Genomic DNA, 20,763 nt, shown 5'->3' on the forward strand with positions numbered 1-20,763 from the left:
TTGCAAATTGTTAGAAATAAAGACTAAAAATACAAGTCAAACTTAATGCTTGGTTTTCACATAGACGTAAATTAGGTGTAACTGTAATGAAATTAATGGATTTAAAACACAGAAAACTATCACATTCAGGCCCTGAGTCCTTAATAGCCCTTACTAGCTTTTCATTTGTCTACTGTTCTACCTTACATATTAGACAAACAGCAAGGAGGTATGACATTGCTTCAGGAATACAGCAATACTTTAAACTCGGGTAGCTTAATTCTTTTACTAATGACCTCTTTTTAATAACAATTCATCTTCTGTTGTTCCTGAAGCACACGTGGGAGCTCAAGAAAAGAGGGTTCTGATTTAACCTACAAACAGCTACAATATCCACAAAATACTTTGCAAATACATTCACAGTCTCTGAAAAGAGATGTTAAAGCATCATAAAACTGAGCACCTAGGAAGACATTTTGTTCTACTCAATGTCAAGAAATATGGCAGAGGAGGGGAAAAGAAAGGAGTGGCTTACTCAGCTTTTCTCCATCACATCTGCATGACAGTTGTGTCCAAGCCTGTTGTCTCCGTCATGCAGGAAGGACAAAAATCTGCAAGTTTTGCTTCAGAAGGAATCCATATAGACCCCATGAACTTCTCTCACTCATGCAGAAAGTTGATTGGGCACCAAAATCATCCATCACTACTTTGTCCCAGCAAAATGTTATTTTAGAATATTTTGAAAAGGATAGAATCTTTAGTATTCCCTAACACTTCTATGTATTGATCCTAGTAAAGCAGAAGCCATACTGAAGAAACTGAAGTGCTCAACCTCTCAGTCTGAATGGCTACTGGGTACCATTGCATCTGTCAGGGTGATGCTGATGCTTCTGACTACTATAGACTCAGGTCCAGAATTGCATGCTTTCTGAGTGACAATAAAGCAGTGGAAAATTCTGATGGCTTATATACAGGAAAAACTAATATCTTTGATGACCGACGGAAGAAAGATGGCAGCTGGCTCTCTATTCTTCAGACAAAATGAGAGAATGCAAAGGAAATCTTCAAGTTAATTCATGCATCACCACATTTTAGCTCTATAATCTCAAATGCTAATCCTACCTATCTAGTCAAATCATATTATTCATTATCTCATCTAAATTTTCCCTATCTTTTAGACTCTACCTGTTAAGAAGTAAGGAGTAGGAATTAAAAAGAATGAGAAATAAATGGAAAAGAAAGGTAATAATGTAACACCAGCAGTGGGTAGACTCATCATCTGTATAGGTCAAAGGAGTCAGTATTCAATGTGGAGAATTATTATTATCTTGAATTAAGTAAGATATTAACATCTAAAAATGGTCAGAATATAGGTGGAAGCCTTTGCTACATGTTTATATATACACATTTTAAATGGAATGATAATTAGATTATCAATGAATATGCCATTGAAACAGCAAAGCTCAATACTGTCCTAAATGTTTATGTTACTAAGAATGGTGTTCAAAATCTATAGTACAATAAAAGATTGTGTCTTTCATTACAATCCCATCCATATCTTCCTGGGCCAAACTTATATCAAAATACTGACTTTTAAAACAAAAATATAATTTTAAAGGCAAGGCAATGTAGTGAGAGGACATCATATGTCATCCTGAGGAAAGCATTTCTGTATCCATGGAGGGCAGTGTATGCTTTATCATTGATTTAAATGGGACTAAATTCAACTGTGTATTCTATTTTGCATGGTTTTCTAGTCCCTAAAGGTAAATTGAAGCAGAGCATTAAAATTTTTTCTTGTTTGGTGCACTCTTTCATTTCCTTATTTTAGGAATTATAATAAAACTAAAACTGGTAGCTTTAAAACTCTGTGCCAAATAAAAAGAGGGATTTTCTGGGGTTATTATAGATAATTTAAATGCTCCACTAAAATTCTGCGATAGCAGTGTGACAAGCTGGCACGCTAAAGCAACTCAGTGAAAAAGCCATGACCCATCACAGTTTTAGAGGAGACTTAAATGTAAGAAATAAACTGCTCTTCCCAAGTCTTCTACTCAACTTTTTGCTCCAGAGCCAGTAGGGATAACCAAACCAATGCTAAGTCAATTGTTGGTACAGACTGCATACATCTGCAGCATCACAGTGCACGCAGCAGTGCTGTATATCCCAGGGATTAGAAACACAGTTCTAACTGGTTTAAAAGAGAACTGCTTTTGTTCTCATTTTCTTAAAAATTATTCTTGAGAATGGAGTAGTCTTCTAAGGCATAATCCTTCACACACCACCCCCAGCCACAAAAAGAAAACTTTTGTTGTTGTTTTTAAATTCCTTGTACAGACCTTCTTTGTCCCCTGAACCAGGTAGTCTTTTTCACCTCACAGACCTCTGCTATGCTATCACAGCACTCAGGCTCAGAGAAAATATGTCACTCCTTTTTGAAAAATACTTATGACAATGTTTGGAAGCAAAGATCTAAACCTGATCCTTCACTTCTCAGCTTGGAGTATCAGGGGAGTGTATTATAACCTGTGAGCATAGGGAGTGTACTGCTCAATGCTTGGAACACTGTTTAAAAGAAGAAGCAGCTCTTGCCTCTAGGCTTTGCACATCACCAGCACAAAGAAAAGAGTAAGAATGGATAGTAATGTCATGGCTTGCAACTAAGTATTTTTGCAACACCTTTGTTCACTTTCTGCTAATGGTCTAAATTCGTTCCTTCTGTACCACCAACAGCATCAGTTCAATGTCAGTGTCAGATGACAGTCCTGTGTTGTTTGTCAAGTCGCAGATGCTTACTGATCTGTTCTCAGAAAGAATACGTTTTCTCGATACATCTTAGAATCAAAGAATCACAGAATCCTTAAAGTTGGAAAGCACCATTAAGGACTATCTAGCCCAATTTGCCTGCAACGAACAGGGACATCAGCAGTTACATTAGGTTGATCAGAGACTGGTCCAACCTGGCCTTGAAAGTCTACAGGAATGAGACATCCACAACATCTCTGGGCAACCCATTTCAGTGCCTCACCAGAACAGGTTGCCCAGAGACATGGTGGAAGCTCCATCTTCCCAGAGAGACACAGTGAAACAACATGATCTGTGAGTCTTTTGTCAGCACATGCTTCAGGTATGTATCTATGCCAGCAAAAAACAACCAACTAACCGAACAAAAAACAGTACAGAAGAGCCTTCAGTTTAGAAAACAAAACCAGTATTCAGGTCAAAAAGGTGTCTAGGAAAAAGGCTGCAGTAGCAACATGTGGATTACACTGTATTTGAAACTGGAATGTTTTTAAATGATGTATAAGATGTGTATAAGATAAAGAGTGGTTTTGAAGATGCTGTTTGAGGTAAAATAAAACAAAATATTTAAATATAAGAAATACAACTTTGGGAGATTATAGTTCATGTTTCATGAAGTTTATTGTAGGGATTTTTCTGTGGGAAATGCTTGATTGAGTCAATCAAAATATGGATAACTATTACACATTTTATAATTTCCGTACATGACAGTCAGGATTACATTCTGGTAGGTCATTTGATTCTCTGCAGGTGGCTCTGTTGGTTTCTGGAATAGTATACTGTGAATTACATGTTACACAAATGAAAGGCAGTTATAATTCTGGATAACATTGTATTTGATTCTACAAACATCTTTAGGCCTAATGCAAAGATTCCTTTGAATCATTTATCCAGCTAAGTGTCTGTGGTCCCAAACTCCTAATTTAAAAATGTTGATAAATGAAGTATCTCTTTAGCTAATAAATGAAGTATCTCTTTAGTTATCCTTTGTCAGCAACATTCATTTTAATGGAAAGTGAGTTTACAGGGTTACATGATTGAACTACTGAGCCAAGTCAGTGTTGGCAAATGATGGGCTAAATTATTGATGTTACACACTAATGAATTCTGATGAGAAATAAAATACAGACATTACATTTCAAGTGGTTCATAATTATTTTTGTACTTTAAAAGCAATTTTATTCTTTTTCCAAATCATACTGGTTCTGTAAAACAAAAACATAGTTAGTGATTATAACTAAAATTATTGAGTTTGAGGCCAAAAAAATGCTCCTGTAAGTTTTCTTATACAAGTATAGTGCTATTCACACTAGGACTCTGATTTCTTGTTATACTTCTGGGAGAGGATAATTAAATTAAATGTCTAAATTTTTAAACCGCTGTCTTTAAATAAAATAATCTACTTTGCAACGATGGTTAAGAGTTCAGCAGATGAGTTTATAATCTATGATATATCAGCATGTTTACTAGAGATGTTCTGAACTACCATAATTAATTCAGGTAACGACAAAAACAGAGGAGCTGCCAAAAAGGAGCTTTCAACATGTAAACAGTTCATCATTAAACCTGTGTTTTGATATATGTTTAAAATGAGTAGAAGGAGGTTACTCAACATCAGATAGCCCAAAGTGATGTTGCAAGGTTGAATCATTAATTTTAAATGTCATTTCTCTGTCATTTCTTTACTCACTGTACTGGATAAGGAAATTTATTTTCTTGGGTATTACTTATAAAACCAGAGCTAAGCATTTGCTCATTTGGCAACATTATAACTTCATAAATTCTATCCTTAATCTTGTCTTCCTGAAAATAGACTTTATTTGACTTTTCTTAATTATACACTGAAGGCTTCTGTCAATTGCTGGAAAAGAAAATCTACAAAGTCTCACTTCCTTTTCTTTTTGACAAATAATAACTGAATAATCATCTTACTTGTTGGCTCATCGCTGCATTCTCCTGTTGCCCAAAATTACCATTGCTTTTCAATACATAAGTACATACAGAGCCTTCCTGGTTTTGCTTACAAAAAGAATCTTGAGATCCAGATTATCTTTGAGAGGTTTGTTTGGGCTGAAATCTCAAGAGAAGTTTATGTGCTATAGAATCATCACAGTACTCCTCAATATTAGTTACAATTTGCATTAAACTTGAATCCAGCATCAAAATGTGCATGATTATACTAGCAAAAGTGCCTCAGAAACATAGCATTTTGTTTAATTGGTACTGTTTGAACATCTCTTTCTTTCTGTATGTGTATCTATCAGTTTAGCTGATGGAAACATACATGCTACATTCACAGAATGCTGGAAAAGACCATCAAGATTATCTAGTCCAACTGTCAGCCTATCCTCATCATGCTCGCTAACCCATGCACCTAATAACACATCTCCACATTTCTTGAACTCCTCCAGAGATGATGACTCCACCACCTCCCTCAGCAGCCTGTTCCAATGTCTCACCGTTATGTCTGAGAATAAATTTTCCCCAGTCTCCAACCTGAACCTCCCCTGGCAGGGGCACAATGTAAAGCCATTCCCCCTCATCCTACTGCAGTTACCTGGAAGAGGCTGACACCCATCTGGGTACAAACTCCTTTTATGAAGTTGTAGAGAGCAATGAGGTCTCCCCTGAGCCTCCTTTGATCTTGACCACCTGGGCACACTGCTGACTCATATTCAGCTGGCTTTTGACTAATACCCCAAGATCTTCTTGCCCTGTACAGCTTCCCAGCCATTCTACCCCAAGCCTGTAGTGATGCATGGGGTTGTTGTGACTGAAATGCAGGATCAGGCACTTGGTCTCATTAAAGCTCATACAATTGGCCTCAGCCCATTGATCCAACCTATATTCAAATAATGTTTTCTCTTAAGACAGTGCTGCGTGAGAAAAAGTATGCCTTTCCTGGTGTTCAGCACTATTGCCCCAAATCAAGAAATAACATGAATTAGGGGAAAAAAAGAGAAATAAAAAAGACATTATCGATTAGAAATGGTTTGCCTTGTCTGAAAAAAACCCAAAAAAAAAAACCCAAACAACCACAATCAGCTTCCTACAAAACTATAAAAAAGTACTTCAAGGAGATTTTGGTTGTTTATTATGTGCTTCCTCATATTCTCTCAGATACACTAATAGCACACCTACTCAAACCAAAGCTCAGCAAAGAGAATCAAAGATTCCTATACATTTTACTAGGAAGGAAGAAAAAGCTTAATTATTGCTGTATTTTCAGTTACTACTGTTTGAACCATACCAGCTAACTCCCCTGAACTGTAGGAGCATTCCGTACCATGAAAGCTGCTAAGAACTTCTTTTTACAGGATCTGTTTTACTTTTTTTATAGGATCCATTAAAATGTATTTATTTATAAATGTAAATATTTTGAACATGTAAATATTGTAATTTATTTATGCCAGAATAGGACTCAGTAGTTCTTTTGAGTCTCTTCCAATTCAGGAATTCTGATTCCTTTTATTTATTTATTACAGCTTAACCAAAATTTGGATTCTGCGTTCAAATTCTTGATGTTAAGATATTAAGAGAAAATGAAGTGCAAAACCAAGATGCTCCATTTTGAAATTGTAGCATTTTAGTACAAATTTTAGTTATTTAATTCAGTATGAAAAATTTGTGTTACTTAAGAATAAGAAATCCAGTAGCCTTCAGATTCTGGGAATGACATCAAGCATGACAACTTCAATGCTATTTGAAAAATTCACAATACATGATACAGTGTTTTTATTCTGTCAAGCTTTAAACTAGATTTCTGAATAACTTTGCCAAGGGATACAGAGAAAAAATTGAGATTTTAAGTCCGCTGTAGCAGCAACATGACTCAACGGACCAATTTTTAAGAAGCTGTAAGTCACACAGTTTCTGTTGTCTTGCAGTTTGAGTTGCCCTGATGATTTTATTTTAAAAATAAATTTATATTAGATGTAATCATTTTTTCATTATTTGTTAGATTCTAATTTTAGTACTCAGATGCGCTGCAACATATTTCTGCATGAAAACAAAAACAAAATTAAAAATAAAAAATGCACACCTGCAAGCAAACTCAATAACTCATCACCACAGTAATTCTTAATTGTGCTCAGATTAACACTAAAAATATGAGACCAATATGTTAGTCGGCAGAGATCACCTACTAATTTCCATCATTAACAGGAAAGTAGCAGAAGTATCCATCATGTGATGATTTTGGTTTCGCAAGCAGAAGGATTCCGTTGGTCTTTTTCTTTCTGCTATACACTGCAGCTTTATAGGAGATAGTCAGATTTATAAGTGATTTCATACATATTGCACTTACTTCAAACTTTCAAGTGAAACCATAGAAGAGGCGGCCAGTTGAGGCCTCTCTAGGCATGCCTCGCATGCCAGGAAATGTTTGAGGTTATAACAGTCTTTAGGCACAATTCTTTGAAAAACAGAGAATTTATGTGGAGCTAAAAATGCCTTTAAGTGGCACAAAAAACTAAATGCAACAGTTTGTGAAACAATACGTACAGTTCAAAAGTGAGAAAGAAGTGATGCCAGAGTAAAGACATCAGAATTTGACTATGTCATAAAGAAAATTGCAGTTTGTAAAGATGACACAAGGAGATCGAGCAGAGTCTAACTGTATCTTGGAATTGGGTTTACTTTGAGATTACATTTCACTGTCTCACTAGAAGAGTCCCTCTTATCATACAACAATTGAATAGATGTTTATAAGCACTTCTGTGTCCGTTGTCTGTTCTATGTCCATAGAAATTTTTTCTTGCTACTACACCAACACAAAAAGTAAATTCAAAAACTTTGATGGCTGCTCCCAAAATCTGGTGAAAGTCATGAAATGAATCTACAAAAATCTACAGAAAAAAATTAAAGATTGAAATAATATTTGAGATCATATTTTGAAGAATGTCAGGTGTTGCAATTCAAAATTCATTTGAGAGGACAGACATATATTTTTTAGAAAATATAGAATGGTTATTTCCATGTTTATTGAGAAAATGATTGGACAGATAACAAATTTTTCCAGTCAAACATCAGCCCCGTGAGTAGAAGTGAAAAAAGGTATCTTGCTGGTCTCAATTCATCTTTAACTGTGCAAAAGAAATATTTTATAAATGAATAATAAAACAAGCACAATTTAATTTCAAAATTGTGTTTACTATGAATAAGTGTGACTAAGAAGAAAAGGTTAGAACTAATTAAAGGGTACACAGACATGCCCCCTTAAGAAAAGTTATCTGTCATCTAACCCCATATGTCTCCAAGATAAGGCAGAAACAGCAAGACTGCTAAAGTGAAATCAGCAGGCAAAAAAGACACAACTGAGTGTAATCAGCGTAAATGGTGATAACTCAACCAATAACAGAGAAAAATAAAAGAGAAGACATAGATTTTGAAGAGCATCAGCCCTGGGGGACAACATAACACACCTGTGTTAATAAGTTAGAGAACAAAATATGTAGTTAAATTGACTACCATCTGACAGATAAGAAGCAAGTTAAGAATGATTAGTTTTCAGGAAGAAAAAGGACAAGCTCTAGTTGAAATGCACAACACTGTAGTTGGTCCTGGCTCTAGTGGAACTGCACTGACTCTTTCCTGTAAGAACATAGAACAGGGAGCCATGAAAACCATGGGAATTTGATTGATTAAGGAAAACATTTCCTCAGGTAAAATGTCCCCTCCATAGGGATATACCTGGTAGATACAAAAAAGTCCCAAAGTCTTAGAAAAAAATAGTCCGCTCTAGGGAAATTCTTGCAAAAATAGTCCAAATAAAGGCAATCCAAAATGGACAAAAAGTTCTTTTCTAGTGTAAAATAGTGCTGTTCAACACAGTGGAACTATTACAAACAATAACAGCTTATAAGTTAGCCAAAAGGTTTTTAAATAATTCGGATTAATCAAAGAACTTGAGTAAAACTATGGAAAACATTTAAATAATGAAAGCATTCTGGAATCAAACTGAGAGTCTGTGGATTGACTATTTCTGTTGTGCATTATGTAGCAATTTCCACTTAATCAAAATGGATAAAGCCACTTCCATCAAAAAAAAATTTACACTTTGCACTAGTGTGAATGGCTGAGTAAGGTGTAGATCTATGAAAAATTAAACCAATAATCTTGTATTGGTTAAAAAAGTATCTTTGCAGTGCCACCATCGGGAAAAAATATTTAGATATTTTAAAGCAACAATCATTTCTGTTAGTGCTTTGATCCCCCAAAATAATTTTGACAGAACTATAGTCAAGATAAATCACCTAAAGAGATGAAGTAAATTGAACACTGTCAGGATTAAAGTACAGTCACAATCCTAAATAAAGCTACATCTGCCATCATACATCATTTTTGCAATTAGATAGCTAATTGAACTTACTCAAGAGCCAAGTTATTGAGACTCCAAAATGTTATTGGAAAAACAGAGTCACTGACTGAATGAATACTGTGACCGTAGGGTTTTGGGTTTTTTTTTTTTTTTCCCTCAGTTTTATTAAACTAAGGAATTAGTTTAATATTTAATTATTCTTATTATTTACTGCCTGATTAGGAATATATTTAGCAATTGCAGAACGATTTTTTGGAGACTGATGCCCTCCAGCAAACTATAGAATATGCAAATCACTGACTGCAATGGTGAATTTTTCCCACATTGCTCTGTCACATTTCTTCAAACATCAACCACAAAAAAATCTCCACACAGCTTTTATTTAAAGACTACTTGTCACTGATTTCAGCAATAGTCTTTGCTCCTGTCATCTTACACCCGCTATCCTCCAGCTACTAAGAAAATAGAGTACACATTAAGAATCTGTATAATCTGTAGTGGAATTTATACAACTTTTTGACCACAACGATAGAAACAAAGTCTCTTTTCAGAGCCATTAGGCATATATATACACAACCTAGAATGAAGATGCAATTAGAGAGTAGAAAAGGAATTTTGAAATCTTGAAATGGGTTGGAAAACGGTAGAGCATAAGATGAAATAGTCTTATCTAAGAAATAGACCTGCATTTTGCTCTCCAAAAAATAAAATAGATGAAGAGCCAAAATTGAAAGTATAAATCATTCTGGATATGGATCTCTGCCCTAGAAATTAAATTAATTTTCACATTATTTATTCCTTGCTATTCCTTTGAAATAATATTATTCCTTTTTTTTTTGGTAACAGCACAATTTAAATGCTAGGTTGTTGGATTTTATTTATTTATTTATTTATTTATTTATTTCACACCAGGAGTATATTCTCTAAGCCTATAAACACTACGTAAGTGGTAGACCATTCCTATACCCAAAGCAAATACGTAATGTTGAAAAAGAAAAATTTCCACAAGGATTGCGTTAATAACCTGGGAATACCTGTTTGTATAATTGAATGATTTAAATAAATAAAGGTTGTTTAAAAATTAAACTGCATTTTGCTTTAAAAAATAATCTATTAATGCCACAGTGTACAAACTAAACTACTGACATTTAGGAACATTTAGGACATTTGAGTAGTAAGTCCTGTCTTCTGTTACACAATCATAGGGAGAGTTCAGTGAGCATATGCTCAGCTATGCTATTTTCTACTACATACTGAGAATGTTTTCTGGTTTTCTTTCTCAGATCAGAGATCTGAAAGGACGTGCCTCCAGAATCTGGTCCGTTCTGATTATGATTTCTGATCAAAGGAATTCTGCTGGTGGGGCCAGACAGACCAGCAACAGGTTAAAGCCCATGCTAAAGCTGTACAGAATGCCAAGGAGGTGAGAAGAGACTCTTTAACTCTTTCTCTCTACATATAATAGTGGTAAAACAGAAAACATGGCTCCAGAGGACATGATGTTTGATTTGCTTGAAGTCTGAACACTCCTCATCAGACCAGTATAGCTATTAAAATGATGTGTACTAAGCAAAACTCCTTTGTTGATGTAGCCATCATGATCTGGAGTGAAACACATTTTATCTCTCTTTTTTTTTTTCATGTGTGCTTCACTAACAGAGTCGATGATCAGTGACTAGAGGCAAACCTTTAGTACTGACACATAGAATTTTGTTGGTTGGAAGGGACCTCAAGGATCATCAAGCTCCAACCTCCCGCCAGAGGCAGGACCACCAACCTCCACATGCAATACTAGACTGGGCTGCCCAGGGCTCCATCCTACCTGACCCTGAACACCTCCAGGAATGGGGCATCCACAGCCTCTCTGGGCAGCCTGTTCCAGCACCTCACCACTCTCATAGTAAAGAATTTTCCCCAATATCCAACCTAAACCTTTCCTCCTTCAACTTAAAACCAATTCCTGTCATCCTGCCATTATCTACCCTTGAAAAGAATTGACTTCCCACAGTCTGGTGCTGATAAAAATTAGGACTGGTACCACATGTAACCCTTTCTGAAATAAATTTGAGATACCAGTCCTAAAAGGAGATGGCCATTGTCTTACTCTTAATGGGAGAATTTTAGAGAGATTTAATTGCAAGTATCTGCACTGTTCAAGCTAACAAGAACTCCTCAGGTTTTGTTTTGCTTGTTTGCATTGTTAAGACTGATGACTAACTCCAGCCAATACCTGTTACTACAAACATCCTCCTCACTTACAAGGCACTGTCACTGTCTCATTCAGACCTTGGTTCTTCCCTCTGGAGCATGAAGTCTTTCAGGTACTCTGGAAAAGGAAATTACAGGAAGGCAGGCCTGGACTTTTAAAAGTAGGATTAAAAATATAAATAGTAACAACAAAAAATTGTTGCCAGTTCCAGTCTGAGGCTGGTCTTGACTTTCAAATTACAATTTTCTGAGAATTCTGCTGCTCCGTGTAACTCAAGAGTGTTGCTAGTTAAAAAGTACCTGCTGGAAAGGTAAAAAAAACCCCTACATTATCTACTTTTAAGTCTCTCTTTGGATCTCACCCTGGTCATGGCTTCTGTTAAATATCAGAAAACACTTAGGCAGCCAATGTACTGTATCTACTGCCTCTTCTAATTCACACTTGCTTTGTGATTCACCTTCTCCTGTTTGCTCTAGTCAATGTAGCTGCTGTAACATAAGCACCATGAGCCAAAATCACCTGTGTGCCCCATGCTGCTCAGCACAGCAGGTCCTCAGCCTCATGCTAACGTGAGACGGACACAAGAAACAGCATCAAGCAAAGTGCATGTCTTGCTGAGAGGAAGGGAGAGGAATGGCTGTCACACTTCTGGAAGTGCCTGCCACTGTGCCAAGTGTCATCAGGATAAGAACTTAATTAGCAGAGGCTAGATTGATCTGAGAATAACAGAAATACAACGAAGACACTGGTCCACATGTAAGTAAATCCACTAAAATATAAAAATGTTATGCTGCTGAGGAAAAATACACTTCTATACACATTCATAACTGCTCGTAGTAGAACTAGTTTCCATTTTAATTTTCTATCTTTTTCCTCGTTCATTACTTTAATAGTAAGTTATTTTCAGGCAAACTGCATGAAGACATAACAAGAATATTACAATAGCAGATCTTGTCAGAGAAGGATGCATGGGTAATGAAAGTGGGCAGAGAGCAGAATGCTTTCTAGACTCTCAGCAAAAGATCGTCTCTGGTAGGGCTGAGCTATTTGCTTTTGAACACTCCCAAACATTGCAGGGGATTATATATAAAAGCTTAGCAGAGGACCACCTCTATTGTTGGTTGGACTATACAGGAAGACAAGATTAACAGACCCAGCTTCCCAGCATGAATGACATACGTGGAAAAAATTATGCTAAGGTGAAGGATTTCTGCAAAACTCATTAATTAAAATACGGAGTAGATATTGACATAATGTTCAATGATATGTGAGGTTCACAGTACATCTATTAAGATACCATGTAACATTAGACTAATGCAAATATTCATGTGTGAGGAGACCAGCTGCCACCTGTGGGTTCCACGTCTCTGTTATTGTTATTCATGAGCTATAGGCTGCACATCAATCACACTTTTTCTTCACTCACTACTGGAGTAGCTGAACACAGGAGAGAACAGAATTCATCACACAGCAAACATCAAAAAGGAACTTTCCCAGTTTTTCATGAGAAATCTGAATGAAAAAAAAAAAGTAATTCTCCACTTACCTGCATCCACTGGCCTGCAAATGCAAATGCATACAATAACAATAATATTTCAAGTACAAAATGTCATTGTATTTTTCTTGTCATTTTTTAAAATTGAATTTCTGATTTTAATATGACTGTGATTTTTGACATCTTTTAAAGCATTACCACATGTATCTCAATTCGGAATCTTCTAATAAAATCCTCTCTATTCCTTAGTGAGATTCTGGAAATTGACCATGATGCTGGTGCAGTTTAATGGGGTTCTACAACTTATTCATGTTCATTTTTACTTTACCGAATCAGATATTAATGGGGAAATACAATTATATAATACTAAAATGTAATGATATTGTTTGCAAAATCACACAGGAAAGCCTGTAAAAATGGCCAAGTGAGGTTTACAAGAGCATGGCACACTAAAGCTGCATCAGCGACAAAACTTCTTTTGCAAGAAATAAGTCTGATTTTTTTTTTTCAGTTTAGTCTTTTAAAAACCCTTCAGAAACACCATCTGGTTATGGCCATTAACTATGGGAAGAGAGTGAAAGGAGTGCCGTTGCACAAGACAGAAAGAACATTCAAACCATATCTTACAAAGTAGTTCTTTTTCCTAGTAAATACATATACAGAGGCAACAAGTCATAAAAATAAAAAATAATACAGGGCTGGAAACCATTTTTAAATCTTATAACTCCCACAGTGTTGTCTTTTTTTCTTTATATTTAATTTTTTTTAATTTTTTTTTTTTTTAGTTTTTAAATATATAAGGGAAGGTATAGTACTTCTGAATGTCCCATGCTACAGTCCCATGCTAAAGAAATTAAATATGAATACAGTGAATATGACAATATTGTTTACCATGGGAATAGTGTTTGCAGAGAACAGGACAGAATAACATTTCTAAAATAACAGAGCAGCAATTCTGATGCTGCTCTGTGTTTCAAATGTTTATATCCAATGTATTTATAATAATCTTTTCTAAGGTTGGCGAGAAATAAATCTCATCTTCCTTTCTTTAATTTTTTTTTTTTTTTTTTATTTCCCCAAACTATGCATGGTATATGTGCTAACTTACTGAATTCATCCTTCATGCAATTCCAGTTTATTAAAGAGGTTAAAAATTTATAAAACTCTGATGGGATATGGTTTTAATGCTTCATCACACTACCCATCATTTGCTTTTCAATCTAGATCAGAATGATCTTTCCTACTTCCCTGCAATCACCTACCTGCACAGCTAATATTTTCTGAGCATTCTCCTGAGAGGCCGCCTGGATCCTCGCCAGCCCAGCCTGGCCGTGGAGCCCGCGCAGCCTCAGGTACGCTGCCAGTGCCCGGTGCATCCTGCTCTGCAGCACCCACAGCTGGAACCGGGCGGTGGGGGCAGAGGGGGGAGAGAAAAGGGGAAAAAAAAAAAAGCCCAAGTCAGAGTAGGAGAGGAAATTAATGGCAGTGTTCAAGAAGAATGATGGAGGGAAATATAGAAAGCAGTCAATAGCCCATTCTGCACTGTACGGACCTGACAGGAATTTCACAGTCTCTTGACTTTTCAGCCCACTCATGTGCATTCATCAGAAACCAGTCACATCTGGCTGCCAGGATGGGGGGTTAATTTTCTCTAAATGCCTCAGCAGTTTTGTTCTAGCTGAAGCAAACTCTGTGACTGCAAAGCTGATGAGTAAAATATTTCTACTTCACCCAGTTTAACTCAAAACCGATAGCCTCGGGACATATTGAACCTTTCTTTTTTTTAAAAAAATAATCTTTTGAAGCTTTCTGAATGGCACATCAGGTCAGGCCAAAGTTTAAAATGCACGTTTAAGACTTTGATGGACACAAGGGTTGTTTTTTTTTTTCCTTCCCTGTGTAAAGCTTATCACAGCTTGGCAATGTGTGCTTTAGTGCATGACAAAACTAAAGAGAATTAACTTAGCCATCAACTACTCAGGGAGAACAATAACAGGAAAGAAATTTCCAGATAGAACTTCCTATTAATCTACCTATTAATCTACCTACCATGTGACATGAAAGCATCTAACAGCATTAAATTACTCCGAGTGCCGCAGCCGAGAGTGACGCTACTGGAAAAAAAGCATTTCCTAAAGATTCATAACAAAGATAACGCCAATAGTAGGAACTGCAGTCATTGCAAAGAATTCTCATTGGAAATTTTCAAAGTAGTAATGCATACCCGATAGCTACTGCTTTTTGTTAACATTAATTGTTACATGTGCTGCTCAGACTTGCATCAGTTTTTCCTTAATCTGCAACTCATAAGCATGGTGTGGCAGGTCTCAGGCCGGAAGAAAAATATTTTAATATGATCTGAAAATCCACCAACACCAAATGTTTTTGAAAGACCATGTATTTTGATAAACTTGGCAAAATTTGCTCCATAATCAGACCAGCTGGAATTTAGAAAATGGAAGATTAAATTACCTATCTTACTGCTTAATGGAAATGCGTGGTTTTGTGTTTCACCAGGTCAATTATTTCAATAAATTTCATAGCTATTGTTAGCATGAGGCCTTCAAGCTGGATTAACACAACAAATTATACTATTCTTTCAGAAATATTACATTTCATTAAGGTCAATGCCACAGGTCAATAACTAGATCAGTTATAAAGAAGCTTTTACATGATAAGATATGACTAGTCTTTAGGATCAAATGCACTGTACCAGGTGAAAAATACACTTTTTCAAAAGAATGTAGATTATAGTAATATCAAGTGAGCTATTACAGCCTAGAGAGTAATTAGCTCACATTTTCAAAATTAATGGCCTGATTTTCAGAGATACTGAGCTACCACAAGTCCCATTAGACTCTATGGTAGTAGTGAGTACTCTGCATCTTTGTAAATGAGACTGTAAAATATTTAAACAGATCTTTGTACATAGTTTGGGGTTGTTTTTGTTGTTGCTGTTTTGAGTGATGCCAGTGCATATTAGAAATAGCATGATGGAAGGTAGATGAAATCAGTAAAGAAAATATAAAAATATCAATCTGAATCACAGCCAAAACCTGAAACCAAATATGAATGTTTTCCAGTTTGAAGACGATTTTCAAAGCTCATTTATTTCTATATTAAGAAATACTTTTTGTCTTGAAATGAATCTCCAGCTGTCTTTGGGCCTGTTGTTAATTCAGCTATTTTCAGCTGAATTAACAGCTGAAATTTGAATGAAATTTCAACAGTTCTCATGTTGTTTGATAGGATTCTGAAGTCAGAAAAGGAATGTGGATGACAGAGGAGCAAAACAACTTGTGACATTTTAATAATACAATCTGCTTCAGTCCAATAGAGAAACAACTTAAGTAGAAGACTGTCTTTGGATTATCAAATTTCAAAATCAGTTTCAAGATACACTGTCATTATGAGGAAACCAGAAATTGGAGGAGCACGTCAAAAGATTTGTCACTGAAAGGTGAAAGGGATGAGCGGCTGTGCAGTTCAGTTTCTCTCCAGGGTTTTGTCTTGCGAGAATAAAAAGTGTGTTCCAAAGTTTTGAGGTCTGACTGTTTGAAAATTGCTATCATAATTATTGAGAAACTGACAGTTTATTATGGCTAGTGTTCAATAAGACCTTCATTAATGTTTCTCATTTCAAAGAACCAACTAACTGCTTGCAGAAGAAGCTGTTGTTACTATTTTAAGTGTCTTACATGTAATGTATATCTTATTTTGAATACATTTTATTATACCTAGCACAGTAGAGACTAAACTCAATATTTATCAATTTTACAATATTAATTGCAACATAAATAACATTACGGTACACAATCAGAAATATGTGCCCATTTTGGAAAGTAACAGCTTGACCAAATAATGTTACACAAAAGCTTCACATAAACTGGTAGACTTACTAACCTAGGAGGGGCAACATAAGCTCCTAAGTCAACTTCAGAACCATAGCAATTGGAAAAGCCTAAACCAGAAAATCCTGAGTGGCCGAGATGAAAAGCACTTCTACTCCAAAAGCAGCCTGTAAATTTCCTAGGTTTGGACACTGACCCTCTGTATCTATGGGCAGTAAAACTTTTCCCTTGGATTCTCTTTTTGGTCTTATAATATAGTTGTTAGCTTTGCCTTATGTCTTAAATTGTTATCATATGTAGAGACTTATAAAGTCATGGCACGCATGAGTTGCATATATGACATTACTGCTAATTCTTCATTTTTAATTCCTTTGTTTCACTATTTGAGAAATATGCTGTTACCTTCTCTTTTAGTTGGGATGATATACCAAACACGATATTATTTCTTCTTATTTTTTATATATTTTTAATTGTTTTTATGTTACATCAAGATATTTCACTAAATCATGTCTGATTTGCTATAAGATTGAAATTAAGCTACTACTTTAATTGTTCGTAAGACATATGTGACATATATAATAAACACTAATAAGGTGACTGATCTAATAAAATGGCAAGGTTCTGAATTACATAAAACATAGTAGATATTAGAATAGACCTAATTAATTAGATATTATAGGCAAGGCCGGGACACTACTTGTCTCAGAGGAAGATTCTCTTTTAATTCTACCCAACATTGAACATTTGAGCAAAAACTTACACAGTGGATGTTTGTCTCTGTCTGAATTTGTTTGGATAGCCCAGGTAGTTTGTTTTCCTGTGAGATGTACTAGGCAAAATATGTTATTATAATTCTTTTAAAAAACTGTCCTGATGTTACTTTTATTAGACATTATAAGCAAAAGAGACTGCAATCTCAAAGGGAGTGATATTTTTGTATATGATACGACAACTTTGTAAAAATAATCTGAAATAATTGTAGGTCTATGGAAGACTAATGACTGCAGACAGTCACAAGCAGATTTTTCCCTTTTTGTCAGCTAAAACTTTTAAAGGCATTGTTCCTTGTAACCATTTGTGATCCTCTTACTGTTCACAGTCTTTATCAGACAGTCTGTGTATGAACCTTGCCAAACAAGTGAGAATGCTTACAACTAAATAACTCCACTATATATAATAACAACCCCAGAAAGTAATTTGTTGTACATCAGATCAAGAATACAGCAACAGAAATTATTTTCTTTACACTGCCTGTTACTGAGACATTTAAAGATTTAGCAGAAGATGAAGTTGCATCCACAGTAGGTAGCCAGAGCTTCTTACCAAGGGACTGAAACAATTTGTGGACAATAAAATGAAGAAGAAATGTACTAAGAAGCAGCAAAAATGGAAAAATACACATAACAGAGGCAGATGAGAGAAACAGATGGGCAGAGGAGTCTCACTAGACTCAGCCCACCATCAATACCATATTTTGATGAAATATTATGAACCTAGACCATTTAACATTAACAATAAGCAATTGAGTTGTCAGCATTCACACAGCAATCCAGAAGTTAAAAAATGTCAAGGCAAACAGCAACAATCACATCACCAAGAAATGGAGCACTAGATCCCACCATTTAAATAAACAACATTTGGAGAAAAAAGATCCCTCCCTTCCTTCCTGCAAGAGAAATGACTTGCAATGTAATACTCCACAGGAGATAAGATGAAGCTGGACACAAATCTCAGTCTGGATTAAGCTGACATGAACATGAATGAACTAGAGCCATCATAAAATAATACACTAAATGCAGTACATCACCAATTTTCAAAAACCATTGGAAGCTTATATACACCTGCAGTCACATACTGGGCATGAATCAGGCTGGTGATGCAAAAGCAGGGAACAATGAAAGACAAGTGTATTGTGACGAACAAGGCTCTTGATTGTAACTGAAGGAATGTCTCGTATTTTTATGGCTGCCATGCTGAACTCGTGGCATGTTAAGAAAATCATTTAACTCTAGTTTTTCGAAGGGGAAGGCTTGCAACCAATTTAAGTCTTACTTTCCACAGCTGGTTAGCAGTGCCATACTCACCTAAAGACAGTGGGAAGACCTAAAATCGTAAGTAGAACTCTATTAAAATACAACTCTGGTTTAAAAGCAGAGAATATGATTTTTTGACACTACTCTTGACTGACACTGGTAGTACAGAAACCTGACCTTTTGAGTTCAGTGTAGTATTATCTAATAATTCTGCAGTAATCCCTCTTAACATAAGACATTCATTTATTACAAAATGTAATAAACCAATGTGTAACTAACAGAAATATTAACCACCAGTCATTGCTATCACCTGCTGTGATTTTCAGATCTAAGTAAGATACCTCTACATTTCAAACAGAGAATAATGTCACTTTGAAATGTACACTTCCTCTATTTTAAAATGATGCTAATCTTATATCAGAGGACCCAATGTGTGTGTGTCATATTAATTCAATAGAACACTGCGAATGCTAAATTCTATGTAAATGACATAAGCCTTATCAGTTCCATTCATTGTTACAACTCAAACAACAGCAATTACAACAACTCTACAGATTTTGGCACTGGAAGAATGGCAGATTTATTAGCAAAATCCAGTTAATATTTATCTTTTTACACTGTTCAACTACCAAGATACACCTGTACAATATACAAAGCTTCTAGGTAATGAGATATTTCTTTATTGTCAAATCTGCTCCACAGACTGCTGGTAAAGATTACATAGCTCATTTAAATAAAGCTCTTTTGTCAACAGACTGGATATACTTTAAAAATGAGTAAAAGCCTCATGAAAAAAACAAATCTCAGCTGATGTGCAAGTATACATGGAGAGATGCACTTTTTTTTTTTTTTTGACCTTTTTCCTGTTGTGAATGCTTTGGTAAGCAGATTAGCAATGTTAAATTACAAAATAAAATAAAATAAAATAAAAAATAAATAAAAAAGAGAGAGGGAGGAATACTGTATTTCAAGATCCACTGAAAAACAAATACAAGAAAAGTCTGAAAAAAGCACAATCTTACAATAAACCGTATAAACCATAGTCAAAGCAGAAAAAAAAAAGCCATCTCAAGAAAAAAATATAAGATGGGTACTATGATTTTTACCCTCTGTTGGAAAAACATAAGGAAAAGAGGTGATCATTTGTAAGATCAAGATATCATTCTTCTTAATTGTGGCTAATTATTGCAAGCATTTTTAATACTAGTTTGAAACTAGCAAAAACTTTGCTTTGTGTGTTAGGTTCCTCAAAATGTAGCCTAAAGTTCAATACTGAGTAGGTAGAGAATACGTGTGATGTTATTCATTCCTCAAAGATTTCTGTTGCTATACAAGCAAAATATATCCAGGTGTATAAAATATATCCAGGTATATATCTATACCATTTAGTACCACTAATGATTAAACACTATTTTGTGTCCAGAAGCCTGAAAAAATGAATGGAAACATCTTAAAAAAATGCAGATAATTTCCTTTGCCCTGAATCAAAGGTGGTTTGTTTTGTTTTGTTTTGTTTTGTTTTGCTTTGTTTTCCAATAATTTTTGCTGTCGAAGATCTCATCTACAGGAGACCATAAATTCTCGCAACTTTTGTTTGTTACTTATAAGAAACCACTAGAGAAACGCAGCGGACAGCACAAGCTGAAGTGTGAAAACCCCTCAAGTAAACAAGATCGTTCTAAGGAAGTTTCTGACCTTGCCATTATGTCCTCCTGTTAAAGCAGCCATAATCTCTAATCATTACATTTACAGTTTCTACTGCTTACTCAGAGGAGAACAAATGCACAATACTATATCTCATCCTCTGTCCCCTCCTAAAGGATTTCTGGAGCATAATTGCGAACACATCACTCTAAAAGTAAATGTGTACACTCTTGGCATTCAGAGTTAAGAATGTTTTTCATGAGCTCGTCATCTTAAAAATTAAACAAATAAGCTACGTAATTAATATGAATGTTGCACTACTTTCTCAAACAATTCAATAGGTAATTTTCATCTTTGCGAATTCATGCTTTCTTTGTTGCATTTGAAATATACTGAGATTAATTATCAAAAAGTTCTGAAGTTGTAGTTCT

General features: G+C 35.3%; 1 protein-coding gene across 1 annotated transcript in view; it reads right to left on the minus strand.

Moving 5' to 3' along the window:
• The window catches only part of CCDC178 (coiled-coil domain containing 178), a 153,200-nt gene that overhangs the window by 3,523 nt on the left and 128,914 nt on the right, over positions 1–20,763 (minus strand). Inside the window, exon 20 of the mRNA XM_015855502.2 lies at positions 14,067–14,201. Within this exon, the coding sequence (XP_015710988.1) occupies positions 14,067–14,201 (135 nt within the window). The remainder of the gene's footprint in view (positions 1–14,066; positions 14,202–20,763) is intronic.

The sequence above is a fragment of the Coturnix japonica genome, chromosome 2 (assembly GCF_001577835.2).
Source record: "Coturnix japonica isolate 7356 chromosome 2, Coturnix japonica 2.1, whole genome shotgun sequence".
NCBI lineage: Eukaryota > Metazoa > Chordata > Aves > Galliformes > Phasianidae > Coturnix > Coturnix japonica.